This window comes from Kogia breviceps, chromosome 3 (genome assembly GCF_026419965.1).
Source record: "Kogia breviceps isolate mKogBre1 chromosome 3, mKogBre1 haplotype 1, whole genome shotgun sequence".
In the NCBI taxonomy this organism is placed as follows: Eukaryota; Metazoa; Chordata; class Mammalia; order Artiodactyla; family Physeteridae; genus Kogia; species Kogia breviceps.
In genome coordinates, this window is record NC_081312.1 from 186,899,945 (window position 1) to 186,916,088 (window position 16,144).

The 16,144-nt window shown below is 43.5% G+C and overlaps 1 protein-coding gene across 1 annotated transcript in view; it reads right to left on the reverse strand.

Moving 5' to 3' along the window:
• MTPAP (mitochondrial poly(A) polymerase) overlaps nt 1-7,709 on the reverse strand; it is a 30,566-nt gene extending 22,857 nt beyond the window's left edge. The window contains exons 1-3 of the mRNA XM_059058338.2: nt 7,439-7,709; nt 1,560-1,732; nt 569-802 (exon numbers count right to left, since the gene is read on the reverse strand). Coding sequence (XP_058914321.1) covers nt 569-802; nt 1,560-1,732; nt 7,439-7,592 — 561 coding nt within the window. The 5' untranslated portion in view covers nt 7,593-7,709. The remainder of the gene's footprint in view (nt 1-568; nt 803-1,559; nt 1,733-7,438) is intronic.
• Nucleotides 7,710-16,144: the final 8,435 nt, after the last annotated feature.

Sequence of the window (16,144 nt, forward strand, 5' to 3'; positions counted from 1 at the left end):
GGTGCATGCTGGAGCTGAATATTTAAAATAAAAACCACAGCCTTAAATGCCCACATTTGCAAATAACCGAACTAAACACTTAACTCAAGAAAAATAAATAACAGAAAGTAGAGGAAATACAAAAGGTTAGAAGTAAAGTTTTAAAAATTAGAAAATCAACCCCCAAAATAGTATTTTGATAACTAAAACCACGAACATATTCTTGGAAAGGACTAGCTAAACCTTTGACAAGTCTCAGTAAGAAACACCAAAACTACTATAAACATTACTAGAGCAGAAAAAAAGAGATAAAACCAGAAATAAGATATTTTAAAATTTATAAAAGAATGCCATGTACAATTATGTGTCATGCTGACAAGAGAAAGCAAGCCAGAATAATCCAAAGGCCCAAAACTTTGGAAGAATGTGGTTCCTTCTGAGGATTACAAATGGGATATGGTGGCAGGGAGTAGGGAAGGATTACTTTTACTTTTCACTCAGTAGGAATATTTAATAATAAAAACTTACAATATACAAAACAAGTCCAACACACACATATCAAGTCGGGGAAGTATACCTATAAACTTACACTTTCTGCACAACAAAGTAATTCAAAAAGCTTCTTGCTTGAAGGAGAAGACTGATTCCTACATTGAATGCTTGACTGTGGAGAAGTCTGGTTTAACGGAGTCTCCAACTTTAAATTGAAGTAACGTGATCTGAATGGAATCGCGGCCTCCGTGCCTAGGCTTGGAGTACGAGTTACACTCTGCAGTGAAGCTACGCTTTCCTTCTGGCTAAATTCTACAACAGCATAAAGACCCTGTACCAAAAACATAAGAAGAACAGAACACATTTCAAAATACTACTTTTAACATAGTATTTTAGTTCACATTTCAAAGCAATTATCATAACATGCAAACTACTGATTTTTAAAATTTACAATGATCCACTTCTGACACGAGCAATGGTTTTAACCATTATAAGCAGATTAAGAAAAGGAACATTATAAAGTGGTATTAGTTAAGAGAAGCTGAAAATAATGCTGAAATAGAAAATTAAAAGGCAAAACAAAGATCTCCCCCTGGCTTCTACACCTAAGATAATGGAACGATTTAAAGTATTCAAATTATGAAATGATTCAGGTATAATTATGCTTATAATTCTATGATACTCCTATAAGGATTTCTATTCTCGTATCAAAAAAAAATCTCATTGGGCTTCCCTGGTGGCGCAGCGGTTGAGAGTCCGCCTGCCGATGCAGGGGACGCGGGTTCGAGCCCTGGTCCGGGAGGAGCCCACGTGCCGCGGGGCGGCTGGGCCCGTGAGCCGTGGCTGCTGAGCCTGCGCGTCCGGAGCCTGTGCTCCGCAACGGGAGAGGCCGCAACAGTGAGAGGCCCGTGTACCGCAAAAACAAACAAACAAACAAACAAACAAAAACTCATTGAAGGAATTTAGACAAAGATAGATGTAGGATATCAAAAAAGAACCTAACTTTACCATATTGCAGAGGCAACAGAGCAAAAAATAACTTAAAAAAAAAGTATGAATGTTAAGTTGATTGTTTTTCAAATACTTACAAAGCTTTCATAGAAGAAGTGGTTGTTAATAGATCCATGTTGGGATAAGTACTTGAGAAACTTCTTCTCGCTGATTTTATTTGGGCAGTGGATTAACACAGTCCGCTGGGCCTGTTCTCGTCTCTCTTTTTGCACCTCAGAGAATCTCTTTTTTGGAGTCCTGTCTTCAGAGCCTATGAATGAGACAAAGACATTCCCAACACACACACGTAAAATTTAAAGCATCTCTTGATCTGGTATATACAGATTTTACACCTGTGACCACAACCGACTTCACCCTCATTCCAGCTTCTTTCCTCTCTTTTGTGAGGGTGACGCTATACCACTCCCAGCCTTCCTACTACCATTCTCTTGTGATTTCCATTAAATTGTCCACTCTGTTTCGACTGACTATACTCAATGCATAGCGCTAAAAGGGGAACACTCCACAAAATTTTAAAAGTAAAACCACTTCCACAAATACACACATACAAAGTCTGTATAAGCTATAACATTCCAAAGCCTAAAAAAATGATTACAAGCCTGAGCGCAACGAGACAATGAGTTCAGAAGTTTAATGTATTAAAGTAAGTTAGTAGTTTTGGGGACTTCCCTGGTGGTCCAGTGGGTAAGACTCTGCGCTCGCGATGCAGGGGGTCCGGGTTCGATCCCTCACTGGGGAACTAGATCCCACATGCCGCAGCTAAGAAGTCCGCATGCTGCAACTAAAAGATCCCACGCACCGCAGTGAAGATCCACACACTGTAACTAAGAGCCGGCGCAGCCAAAATTAATTAAGTAGTTAATATTTTTAAAATAAGTTATTAGTTTTTCTCTGTAAAGGGTCTTGATCTGGCTCAAACAATTAACAATGAGTTACCAACTATCATGTGCTCTGCATCACAGGGAAATCTGAGAGCCTGAACCCTAGCTGCTGCCCATAAAGAGCTCATGATACTTTTTACTAAAGAAATAGAGGGTTTTGGGGGGGGGGGTTCCCATTAAAAACCATCCAGGGGTCAGGGAGTTTACAATCACAGGAAATGATGGCCAGAGCTGTGACAGGCAAGAAGTAAATAATCCACTGATCACAAAGGAAAGATCAACACGTGAACTAAACACAAGGAAAACGAAAATCATTCAAGTTCTAATTCCAGAGAGATTAAACGTACCCGACGCACAAATCAGCAAAAGCTTTCAGCCTCGGCTTCTTTCAAAAGGTCATGAAACTGACGGATACAGGCAATACCGCGCGCACTGACCCTTCAGCAAAGCCCAGGACACCCTCATGGACAAGGCCTCGGAGGCGGGCAGGCAGCAGGAGGCGGCGGGGGCCCCACCGGCCGGGCAGCGCCCACCCGGAGGCGGGTCTCCCAGAGCACTCCGGGCCCTGCCCGACTCCGCGTTCCTAACCACGGATCAAACGTACTGCGCGCCTTCCCTACACTCACTGTAGAGGCGCTAAACGTGCGTCTCTTAAACACGCGTCCTCTTCTCTACTCCGGATGCCAATTCTTCAACATCAGTCTCTCATTTCAGGCCTGGAACGCAGCAGCCTGATTGCTAAGCTGGTCTCATTCGCTCCAGTCTTGTCCTTCTCAGGCCACTCTCCACACTGCTGCCAGAGTCACCTTTCTAAGGTAATCGTTCGCAGACAGTCTTCTCTGACTTCCCTGCCGCATTCGAGACGAGGTCCCCGCCCCAGAGCCCGGCTACAAAGCTTTGCGTTGACTTGACAACAGGGAGGGAAATCCGTCTTCCCCGTGCGGGGGGCAGGGGCTACTCTTTTTTTTTTTTTTTTTTTTTTTTTTGCGGTACGCGGGCCTCTCACTGTCGTGGCCTCTCCCGTTGCGGAGCACAGGCTCCGGACGCGCAGGCTCAGCGGCCATGGCTCACGGGCCCAGCCGCTCCGCGGCACGTGGGATCTTCCCGGACCGGGGCACGAACCCGTGTCCCCTGCATCGGCAGGCGGACTCTCAACCACTGCGCCACCAGGGAAGCCCAGGGGCTACTCTTAATCGCTTTGACCTCCGTCTACTGACAGCCCTTCCAACTGGTCCTTCTTTGGTCTATGGTCCAGGCTTTTCTCACCCGCTTTTCCAGCTGTAATTACCACCTCTGTCTTCTTGTCTCTGATATTTACTGAGTCTACACTGATGTCCAACTGCTTACTGTAAAAGTAAAGTCAAGCTGTAAAACTTCATAGAGTAAAAGTATAAATCCTCCCCTAGTTCTCTCCAATACCCACTTATTTGGTTTGATACTTACTTTTCCAGACAGTTTCAAGGCATATATAAACATATACCTTTGTATCTCTCCGGAGATAAACACTGTCCACACAATTACTGAAAATGTATTATACATTCTCTTCTGTAATATGCTTTTAAATATTTAATACATTGTTGATATCTTTTTGTGTCCGTAGATATATATTTACCTCATTTTTAAAATAACTGCATAATCATTCTTAGGTGTTTATGGTAATTTAATCAGTCTTCTGATAAACTCTGAGACGGTTTACCTTTTTCACTATCACAAACGGCACTGCAATATCACTGGTATACAATGCTTGCACTATTACGCAGGTATCCCTGCAGCTGGACTACTGGTGAAGAGCAGGGACGGAGTACAGAGGGAGACAGAGAAGTCTGGTGACAGATGGGGCGACAGGCTTGAACAGAAGTAGGCACGACGGAGCAGATGGGACAAAGTCACCAAGGGGACAAAAAGTTCAGGTAGCATACGTACATGACCTTGCAAAAGGCTTGTCAAATCTACAAACAACACAAAGTTGGGAGGAAAAACTAGTAAGTGTTAGTATTTTAAGACAGACTCAAATTTGCAACGGTCTTGATAACATAATTTGATAAGCATAAGCACAAAACATATTGTCCTGCGTTTAGAATTAAAACAACATAAAGACACAAGCACATAATGGGCTGGGGGGGGGGGATTCAGCCAGCAGTAGATGGACAAAAGAAGACCCAAAGTTTGATTTGATGAAAGCTCAAAATGAGCCAAGGGAATGTCTTAACTCCTGGAGTGAGGAAAGGGAGAAGACAGATATAGATATAAAATCCAAATCCAGGGGGGTAAGAGCACTTCTCTCCTATTTACTGGTCAGGCCACACACGGAGCACATGCTCCGTTCCGGATGTAATGGATATGAAGGATGCTGAGGAACCAGAGAGCAGTGATGAAGGTCTAGAAACTCTGACAGAGAATTACTGTAGATAAAGCGGGGATTTACAACCTGGAGACAAATGAGAAATGAGAGCTGTCCTTCCACCGGTGCAGCACTTTCCAGGGTTCATAGAAACATTCTCTTCTGAATCTCACAATAACCTTTGGAGATAAACAGGGCAGGCAGCATTACTGGTGAAAAAGCTGCACAAAGGCAAACATCTAACAAGCTGGGGAGCCTCCCGTAGAGTTTAGCTGCTGTTTGGTGGCGCGGCATCTGTCCTCCTTGCTCTGTTAACAGCGCAAAGCCTGCTTGTGCGGTTGGCGGCCGGGGGCGGGGCGGTAGTTATCCTCCATCACACCCCACTAGAAGGCCAGGGCTGTCAGAGGATTTTAAACAGCTCCCCTTGGTCCAGGAGGTGGGGCTGTGATGATCAACAGCTCTTTCTTAGAATCTTTCAAATCTTTCAAATTCAGGCAAAAGATCATTTTATTCTTCTCTTTGGAGAAAGCTGCAAGCTGCTAGTGGCCATCGCCATCAACAACGCACTGGAGAAGAAGAACCGGAGGTAAGGAGGCCACCAAACAATAGGTGAGGAAACAATACTTCCCTCTGACTGACCGCATCCATCCAGGCGACTTTATTAAAGGAGTCACGTCTCTTTCTGGAGTCTGGTTACATGGTGGGTATGTCCTCCCTTTTCTACTTAAGCAATTTGAGTTCGTTTCTGTCCCCGGCACCCAAAGAGTCCTGAACAATACACTGCATATTCTTGTTCTTAAATCAGGGTTTTTTCCACTACTCACGTGAAAGCTACGTCAAAACTAAGACCAACAGGGAAATGGGAAGTTAGCAGATTTAGCTCATTATAAATATTTCTCAGCCATTAGAGGCCAATCAAAATGGAACTGACTGGTGGCTTCCCTGGTGGCGCAGTGGTTGAGAGTCCGCCTGCCGATGCGGGGGACATGGGTTCGAGCCCTGGTCTGGGAAGATCCCACATGCCGCGGAGCAACTGGGCCCGTGAGCCACAACCACTGAGCCTGCGCGTCTGGAGCCTGTGCTCCCAACAAAAGAGGCCGCAACAGTGAGAGGCCCGCGCACCGCGATGAAGAGTGGCCCCCGATCTCCACAATTAGAGAAAGCCCTCGCACAGAAACGAAGACCCAACACAGCCAAAAATAAATAAATAAATAAATATTTTTTTAAATGGAACTGATTGATGTACAAAACAGTGTGTTCCTTGCTACTATAAAATGTAACTAGAAAACTTTTGGCAATGAGTTCTCACACTGAGTGAAAAACTGAACTGGAGATTTCTCAATTTCCTTCTAATTATAAAATTATATGCTTCTAAGTGAGTTATATAGCGTAATCACCTTCTTCTCTTTAAAAATGGAAAAGAAATTCAAATGAGGATTTTGTTACTTGTTATGCCTCACAGGAGTCCCTGGATATTTAGCCAGTCATATTATCCCAATGATACAAAATGAAACACATTTCCTGAGAAAAACAACAAAGCTCTACTAAGTGAAGCCTTGGAATCAGAAGGGTTTATTCTCACCTTTGCTACTGAATAGCTAAGCGTGATCCATTTACCAGCCACCTGTACCAGCCTGTTTCCACAACTATAAAATGGAGTAATAATAATTCCTTCCAAAGCTAGTTCACAGAGTTTTATATCTCAAAGAGCATATGAAAATACTCTAAAAGTTAAACCACTATACACATGTTAAATCACAATAGCTCCTTTGGCAAAAGCCTTACTCCCATTTTCAGTCACTTAAGAGTTTTTAACAGAAACAGCTTCTAATAAATACAGTCCAATCAGGATTCCAATGAACTGTCATAGTAAGTGCTATTTCCAACTCTCTGTCAATATGAGTCTCTCATACAGTCTGGTGAGGACAGCAACCCTACCATTTATTTTAGGGGAAAATACCGTACTTGTTTAGCCTTCCTTAGAACTGTTCCCACAAATAATTTCATACCTTAAAACTACAGCTCCAAGAAATGGTAGAAATCAACACCTTTTATTAAACAGCGGGGCTCGAGGTCTAAATTAACTCAGCGGCAAGTCCCTTGGCTCTCTGCGCCTCTGTCTCCATCTCTAAAATGGAGACCGTGATACAATCCTGCCAGACTGTTTTAAGAATTGTAAATAACATAAACGCAGCTCTTGGATCACAAGAAGGGGGACTGGACTTCTCAACACACCAGCCTATAAACGTAGAACGCCTGCCTGTTCCAGCCCAGGCAAATCTGTTACCAAGCTGATTCTGCTCAAAACGGCCATTAGAATTAAGCAAACGTCAGTAGTTGCAGAGGCAGAGCCTCCACTGGAGGACCAGGGGTCCTGCTAATTCATCAAGGCTTCACTCGGCTCGGCCTCCATCGGCAACTTGCGAGCATCAACCTCAGTTACATCTGTGAACGAAGAAGCGACTGGCTCAACTGAGGCATCACTACCGTTAACTGGCAACAGCGTTTCGCCCAACTGTCTGACACTAGCAAACTCTGCTCCTGGCCTGCACTGCGGAGCTCAGAACGACTTCATCACTGGGCACGCAGTCCCGGAAGGAAGCAACGTCCCACACCGCGCCGTCACCACGCGCCACGGCGGTGGCCCTAGGTTCCCCGAGCGAGACCGCCGTGAGGTCCCCCGCCGCTTCCACCGGCCCTGCGCCCGCCCGCGACCCCAGCCCCGGCGCCATACCTGTCTCAGCGCTCCCCGAGGACTGCTCTTCCCTCCCGAGGGCTGCGGCCACTGTTCCTGGGCAACTGAGAAGCCTGCGGAGAGGACGCTGGACTTGACTTCTCTGAGCACGGAGGGGCAAACTGGTCAACAGCCCCAAACCACAGGCCGCCATCGTCAAAGCTGCAGCAGCGCGGACAAAAGGGCGCCGGGCTTCCGCGCATGCGCGCGGAGGTGGGGAAAGGATGGGAAGCCTAGAGGGTCAAACTAGGCGAAGGACGTTCGCTTATACAAGAAAGCGAGTTGCGGCTTGAAAGAGGCTTTCGCACGTGTCTGATTTCCCCTCTCCCACGGTTTCCTAAAAGAAGGCTCCCAGGGGAATGAGCACGCCACCTACTCTTTCAAACTGAGTCATGCAAATAGAACCAGAGAGCGAGGGCATGAGGAAGGAGCACTGACGTGCGAATCTGTACTTAGAAGACTATAAACGCTAACACTTTTTCTTTACCAAACACTGTTCTAAGTGCTCTACGTGGGTTGCCTTTTTTAATCCTTACAACAGGCCTGTGACGTAGGAACTCTTATCTCCATTTCTTTATGGGGAGGTTAAGGCATAGAGACGTTGAGTAACATTCCTAAAGTTCTACAGCCAGGCAGGGGCAGAAATGGAAGTTAAACCTAGGTTTCCTTATACAGGGTTTTTTTTTCTTTCCCTCCTTTCCTCCCCTTCCTTCCTTCCTCCCTCCCCCCCACCCCCGCTCCCTCTTTCACTGTTTCTGTAACAGTTTGACTGAGATTTAAGTCATATACTACACAATTCACCCCTTTAGGTGTACCATTCAATGGTTTTTAGTATAGTCACAGAGACGGAGAATAATCCCAATCATGTTTAGAACACTTCATCACCCCCAGAAGAAACCTCGTGCCGGCCAGCTACCAGCCCGAATCACCACACTCCCCCCAGCCCTAAATAACCACGTACCTACTCTGTGTCTCCTCGGAACTGCCTTTCTGGACATTTCATACACGCGGAATCATACAATGTGTGTTCTTTTGTGACTGGCTTCTTTCACTTGGTATAATGGTTTCATGGTTTGTCCACGTGGTAGCATCTATCAGTACCTTGTTCCTGCCTATGGCTGAATAATACTCCATTGCATGAATATGCCACAGGTGGTTAACCTGGCATCACTTAAGGGGCATTTGGGCTGTTTGTTTTGGGTTGTTTCCACCTTTTTGTGCTGCTATGAACTTTCATGTACAAGTTTTTGTGTGAACATATGTTTTCGCTTCTCTTGGGTGTCTACCTAGGAGTAGAATTGCTGGGTCATATGTTTTAACTTTTGGGGGAACTGCCTGCTATTTTCCAAAGCAGCTGCATCATTTTCATTCTCATCACTAGCGTATGAGTGTTCCAATTTCTGCACGTTCTTGTCCAATACTTCTCGTTTTCCATTGTGTTTACTTATTCCATTCTATTTTTGCTCAGCAGAATTCTAATTATAAGAAGTTTTTATAATAAACATGTGTCAACGTATTAATTTAGCCATTAAAAATTAAATATAGGGCTCTTGAAGGATAATGGTACTGTTTTATTCTTTAAACTGTGTGGTGGGGCTACAGTGGCTCACTGTATTCGAATTCTTCTTACCGTACACATGTTTATGAATGTTATTTTGTATCTACTCCATGTTTAATAAAACGTTACACTCACCCGATTCTTTTCTTGTTAATGACTGCTCTTTTGGAAAGGCCAGTGCACATACATTCTGGTCAATAAGTTGGAGGTTCTGGTTAGCTGAGATCAGTTCATTCAGGTTTCTCTACGTCCATCAGTAATTACCCGCATATTGCCAAGGAGGGGGGTGGATGGGGGAGAGATGGAATGGGAGGTTGGGACTGACAGATGCCAACTATTATATATAGGATGGATAAGCAACAAGGTCCTGCTGTAGAGCACAGGGAACTATATTCAATATCCTGTGATAAACTATAGTGGAAAAGAATATGAAAAAGAACATATATATATTTATATATATATAAATATATATATAACTGAGTCACTTTGCTGCGCAGCAAAAATTAACACATTGTAAATCAACTATACTTCAATAATAAAAAAAAAATTACTCCCATAGATTCTCTCAAACATGGGAAAAAAACAACCAAACTTTGAGGTATTACTGAATATTTGCTACAGATGGCAGCCTTAATTTACTGACTTATGATTGTACCTTCTCTTATGGATTCAATTGTGCCCCCACCAAAAAAAGATATGTTGAAGTCCTAACCCCCAGGACCCCAGAATGTGACCTTATTTTGAACTAGGGTTATTACAGATGTAATCAGTTAAGATGATGTCTACTGGAGTAGGGGAGGTGTAACTGGTGTCCTTCTAAGAAGACAGCCATGTAAAGTCAGACACACAGGGAGAATACCAGGTGATAACAAGGCGGAGATTGGAGGGATGTAGCCAAAAAAAAACAAAAAACAAAAAAAAACAAAGAACACCAAAGATGGCCAGCAAACCACAGAAGCTGGGAACAGACAAGAAAGAATTCTTCTGTAGGTTTCAGAGGGATCGTAACCCTGCTAACACCTTCACTTTGGACTTCTGTCTTTCAGAACGGTGAGACAATAAATGGGAAAGTAGGGGCTGAGGGGCATAGAAATGAGAGACTTTTAGCATCTTGGTATTTTTTTAAAAAACAAACAGGTATTATTTTTATCATTAAAAAGAAAAAGGAGGGGCTTCCCTGGTGGCGCAGCGGTTGGGAGTCCGCCTGCCAATGCAGGCGACACGGGTTCGAGCCCTGGTCCGGGAGGATCCCACATGCCGCAGAGCTGCTGAGCCCGTGCGCCACAACTGCTGAGCCTGCGCTCCGGAGCCTGCGAGCCACAACTGCTGAAGCCCGCCTGCCACAACTATTGAAGCCTGCGCGCCTAGAGCCCGTGCTCCGCGGCGGGAGAGGCCGCCACAGTGAGAAGCCCACGCACCGCGACGAAGAGTGGCCCCCGCTCGCCGCCGCTAGAGGGGGCCCGCGTGCAGCAACGGAGATGCAACAAAGCCCAAAAAAAGTAATAAAAATAAAATAAATAAATTTTAAAATGAAAAGGAATCCTATGCAGATTGGAAAGCCAATAGAAAACGAATTAGCAAATTCTTAAATTGTATCTACATTTCATATGGCACTAAAATACTTTTTACACGGTAAGCTAGTCTTTGATAAAATGTGAACGTCAGGTTGTGCCCATGTAATTATTAACTCCACACTCTTTCACTCTCAAAAGTGTTCCCATTCGGATGATAAATTGTCCGGCTACCTTACTAATGCCCTTTCAGATGCTGGTTTCCTGTTCAAGTCACCAAGAAGGATTTTCACATTCAAAGCTGAATATATCGACTGAGAACAGCTCAGCAAGCAGAGGTGCCAGGGAAAGCTTTACTAGCAAAGCAAAGCAAACTTATAGTCACTGGGATTTTGAAAGGAATGAGCTATCACAATCTTGCCATTTCTGTGAAATTATGTTTTTTATCTATAAAATCATGAAAATTTTGCATTCTCTACAATATTTATATTTTTGCTGCAGTAGAAAAATAACACTTTTCCTCACTGTAGAATTAGTCAGTCCTCTCTATCCACCGTTTCCACATCTGCAGGTTCAACCAATCACAGATGTAAAACATTGAAAAATAAAATTCCAGAAACTTCTAAAAAGCCAAACTTGAATTTTCCCCATGAAGGCAACTATTTACATAGCATTTAAAGTGTATTAGATATTATAAGTAATCTAGAGATGATTTAAAGTACAATTGGCTCTTGAACAACACGGCTTTGAACTGCATGACTCTACCTAACATGTGAATTTTTTTCAATAAATATGTCGGAAAGTTTTCTGGACGTTTGTGACAATTTGGAAAAACTTACAGGTGAAACTCATAGCCTAGAAATATCAAGAAAAATAAGAAAAAGTTTACGTTATGAATTCATAAACTATATGTAGATACTAGTCTATCTTTACATAGGCATAAGGTGAGTGATATTTAATATGAAATTAAGAATGAGTTAGTTTCCTTACTCTTTTATAGCTTTGCTTTCAAAGAATTACATTACCGTCCAGTATGCCTCTGTCTCTTAATTAGAGAAGTTGTGTATCAGCCTATCATCCTAGCTAAGTGGTTTTTAAAAAAATGTAACAATGTTTCCAATACGGTATTATGACTCTGACTGTAACACCGTATGCCATAACATTTTGTGATCCATTCATCAGCGCATGTGAGCTGTGAAGCAATCTTATCCATGACACGAGGCGGCCATAAAGTAGTCATACTGCTGCTTCCTTGTTATCAATGCAGAATTGTTCTACCTGTAAATAAATACAAATTTCCTTTTCACATTGTCTTTTCATATTTGATGGCTAGCGTTAGTAATATGTATGATATCTACAGTGTTTTTTGTTGTTGTTGTTGTTGTTGTTGTTTTTTTGTGGTACGCGGGCCTCTCACTGTCGTGGCCTCTCCCGTTGCGGAGCTCAGGCTCCGGACGCGCAGGCTCAGCGGCCATGGCTCACGGGCCCAGCCGCTGCGTGGCATATGGGATCCTCCCGGACCGGGGCACGAACCCGCGTCCCCTGCATCGGCAGGCGGACTCTCAACCACTGCGCCACCAGGGAAGCCCTCTAAAGTGTTTTTTATCTTATAAAACAATATTGATGTAGGAACCGACAGACAATTCATCTTATAAACAGAAGACATAAACTTACAATATTGATAAATCTGATATAGTAAATGTATTTTATCTTCCTTACAACTTCCTTAATAACATTTTCTTTTCTCTAGCTTACTTTATTGTAAGAATACAGTATATAATATATAAAACATACAAAATATGTGTTAACTGACTGTTTATGTTATTGGTAAGGCTTCCAGTCAGTAATAGGCTGTTAGTAGTTAAGTTTTGGAGGAGTTCAAAGCTATATGTGGGGGCTTCCCTGGTGGCGCAGTGGTTAAGAATCCGCCTGCCAATGCAGGGGACACGGGTTTGAGCCCTGGTCCGGGAAGATCCCACACGCCGTGGAGCAACTAAGCCCGTGCGCCACAACTACTGAGCCCAGGTGCCACAAGTACTGAAACCCACGTGCCTAGAGCTCGTGCTCTGCAACTAGAGAAGACCGCAATGAGAAGCCCCCCTCGACTCAACTAGAGAAAGCCCATGTGCAGCAACAGAGACCCAACGCAACCAAAAATAAATTTTTAAAAATAAAATTTAAATTTAAAAAAAAGCTATCTGTGGATTTTGCACTTCCCAGGGGTCAGTACCCCAACCTCCTTATTGACCAAGGGCGGACTGCATCCAGGAGGACTCGTGTAGGTTGTACGCAAATACTATGCCACTTTATCTAAGGGACTTGAGCGTCCGTGGAGTTTGGAATCTGCAGGGGTCCTGGAACGAATCCGCTGAGGATACTGAAGGATGCCGTACTTTACTTTTCCCTTCAAATCATCTTTGAGTAAAATCCACGGTTCTCACGCACAAATGTCTGAGATTCCTGCCCTCCTATTGTTGTCGAAACTCACCCTCTGTTCCCCGGTGCCGAATAGAAACACAGAGACAGTTTTGGGTGAAGTGGAAAGAGTAGTTTTTATTGCTTTGCCAGGCAAAGGGGGCCACAGCGGGCTACCGCCCTCAAGACTGTGTGACCCACCCTGGAGGGGGTAGTGAGGAGTCTTATAGTGTTAAAGGAGCGGGGCGTGGTCAACTTGTGGGCACTCTTCTGATTGGCTGGTGGTGAGGTAATTGCGAGTCGGTGTCATCAACCTTCTGGTTCCAACCGGTCTGGGGTCTGCGCGCTTGTGGTCACTTCTTCCACCTGGAGGGGGTTTCCGGCAGCTGCAAACCAGCTCAAAGGACGTGTCTCAGAAGAGTATCTATAGTCTTTGAGGAGGACCTAAATGTCCTTGACTTTGTTTAATGGCTAAATTATTATTATTTTGTTTGCTTGACTGCTTTCCTTTCTTCCTGCATTTTCTCAGTTCTCTGATCAAATTTATTTTTCGACTGAAGTTCTCCTACAGACAAAAGGCAGGCAGAGGGCACGGGTGGTGGTCTATTCTGGGAAGGCCTCCTAGGGTCCCGCTCGCTTACACCGTATGTGCAACCACAGAGCTGATGCTAGAGACTTAATCTCCTTTACCAAACGCCTGAGCGTTCAGTCAAAGGTGGAACTGTAGGCTTCTGCTGCCTTCTCTGCATCACATCATCTAATCAGGAAATGGCCCTTAGGGCACGAAGTGCTACAAGTAGCAGCAAGGGAAGCTCACAAACCACTTTCACTAGCTTTTGACCAACACATGCAGAAAAACTTGCCTATATGTTGGTAAACAGAAATATATTTTTATCTTAATCCCACCCATCCATTCATGCTTTGCTTAAGCCCAGAGAACCAGTCTCATAGCAGTTCTTCAAGGCTCAGCCTAGCACCTTGGATGAGGGCAAGCCCTGGCCACCCCGAAGATCAGGCAAAAGCATCAGGAAATGGGAACAAGAGCGCTGGCCTGGGAGTCAGGAGGCTGGCTGCCTTCCGGTCCTGCCTGGACCCGAATCTGCTGTGTGTGTCCTTAGGAAGGAAACTCAAAGTCTTGCTTTTGTCATTTTCATCTGCTAAACTGCAGGAAGAGGAGCATAGGATCTTCTCTTTGCTCACAACACCAAGACTTAGAACTCAATGAAAACGTATTCCCTTAAGATTCTGTGCCAGTACCGTAAGGTGCTGTAAGGTTTATATCAAGAGAAAACCAGGTTGACTGTCATACAGCGTGAAGTCAGTCAGAAAGAGAAAAACATGTATCGTATATTAACGCATGAATGTGGCATCTAGAAAAATGGTACAGAGGATCTTATCTGCGAAACAGAAATAGGGACTCAGATGTAGAGAACAAACATAGGGATACCAGGCGGGGAAGGGGGGGTGAGGGGTGAAGTGGGAGACTAGGATTGACACATATCCACCACCGATACTATGTATGAAATAGGTCACTAATGAGAAGCTACTGTGTAGCACAGGGAACTCTACTCAACGCTCTGAGGTGACTTCAATGGGAAGGAAATCCAAAAAAGAGGGGATGCGTGCATACATAGAGCTGATTCGCTTGGCTGTACAGCAGAAACTAACACAACATTGAAAAGCACCTCCACTCCAATAAAAATTAATTATTAAAAAAGTGAAAAAAGAAGAGCAAACCGCGTTTCTGCCCTCAGGGAGTCTACCTTCTGCGGAGGCGGATAGCCTGATCCGTAGGTAAGTTGTGTCTAGTGGTAAATGCTAGACGGGAAGGTGAGCCTGGGGCAGACGTTCCCAAAAAGGTGAGGTGTGTTGTGAGCGAGGGGTGGGCCGCTAGAACACACAAGAGCGGTTCTCTCTCTCTCTCTGTCTTTCTCTCTCTGTGTGTGTCTGTCTGTCTGTCTCTCTCAAGATTGTGAGCAGGTTGATGTCACAGAGTTGGTGACTCACCCATCCCTGACCCTCTGGCAGTAAGAACATAATAGTTCACAATTCATTGAATTATGAACTAAATTTTAAAATACTTATTCATAAGCTGACCTATTAGTTTTCATTTCCACTCGGTTTGATAGCCATTTTCTTCCATTTGCTCCCTATATAGTAAACAGACTTTTTATTATAATTTTACGTGTTTGAAGACAAAGAATTTATTAATCTTCTACCAGTTTGGAATTGAGATAATTTGGACAGACATGAGACTAAAGTTACCTTTCCGTTGTTTATGAAACCAGGCTTTGGAATGAAAATTGAAATGCCAACTACGTGTGACTTTCTTTGAACCAGTCGAAACTTTTCGAAATTTCCTTCAGAAAGCTTGGCAATACTTTTCAGAACTACAAATGCATATAACTTTGCGATTCTATTTCTAGAAATGTATTGTAGAGACATACTTGCTCTTCGAGGGGGAGATAATAAATAACCTAAATGAAAGAGGAGGCTCTTTATCTGCTGAACTGGGACAATCTTCAAGATACATCGTTAATTCAATATCTTGTAATAAACCATAATGGAAAAGAACATGAAAAAGAATATATAAGTGTATAACTGAATCACTTTGTACAGCAGAAACTAACGCAATATTGTAAATCAACTATACTTCAATTAAAACAAGTTTTTTATTTAAAAAAGATATATTGCTAAAATTGCTAAGTAAAGCAAACAGGGGGTAGGACACTGAACACACACACACACACACACACACTTGTGTGTGTACAGACTATCTCTGGAAGGACACACAAAAAATCTGGAAGCCTTTGTTGACTCTGGAGATGAGATTGAAAGGCTGTAAGACAAGTGTGGGAGGGGATTGTTTATACCTTGTGCAGCTTTTGAACTTTTAAACATTTTGAAACATTATAACTCTAAATTTGATTTTAAAGATTTAAAATACTCCTTCATTAAAAAATGTAAAATGTCTCAAATCTACAGCTTGCCTCCAAGGAGATGAATTGAGGCTCTAATGACCGGGGCAGGCAGGGAGACTTACTTTCTTTGTCTGCATTTCACACCTTTAAACTTTATTATGTATATACGGCGGAAAAGGAAGTATGTACCTTGAAGTATCTTAGATTTTCCATATAACTCGGTTTTTGAAGTTATTATATACATTCTTCTATGCTATATGGTCAAACTACATTGAAAAATCATGTAAAGTTTTACGATTAT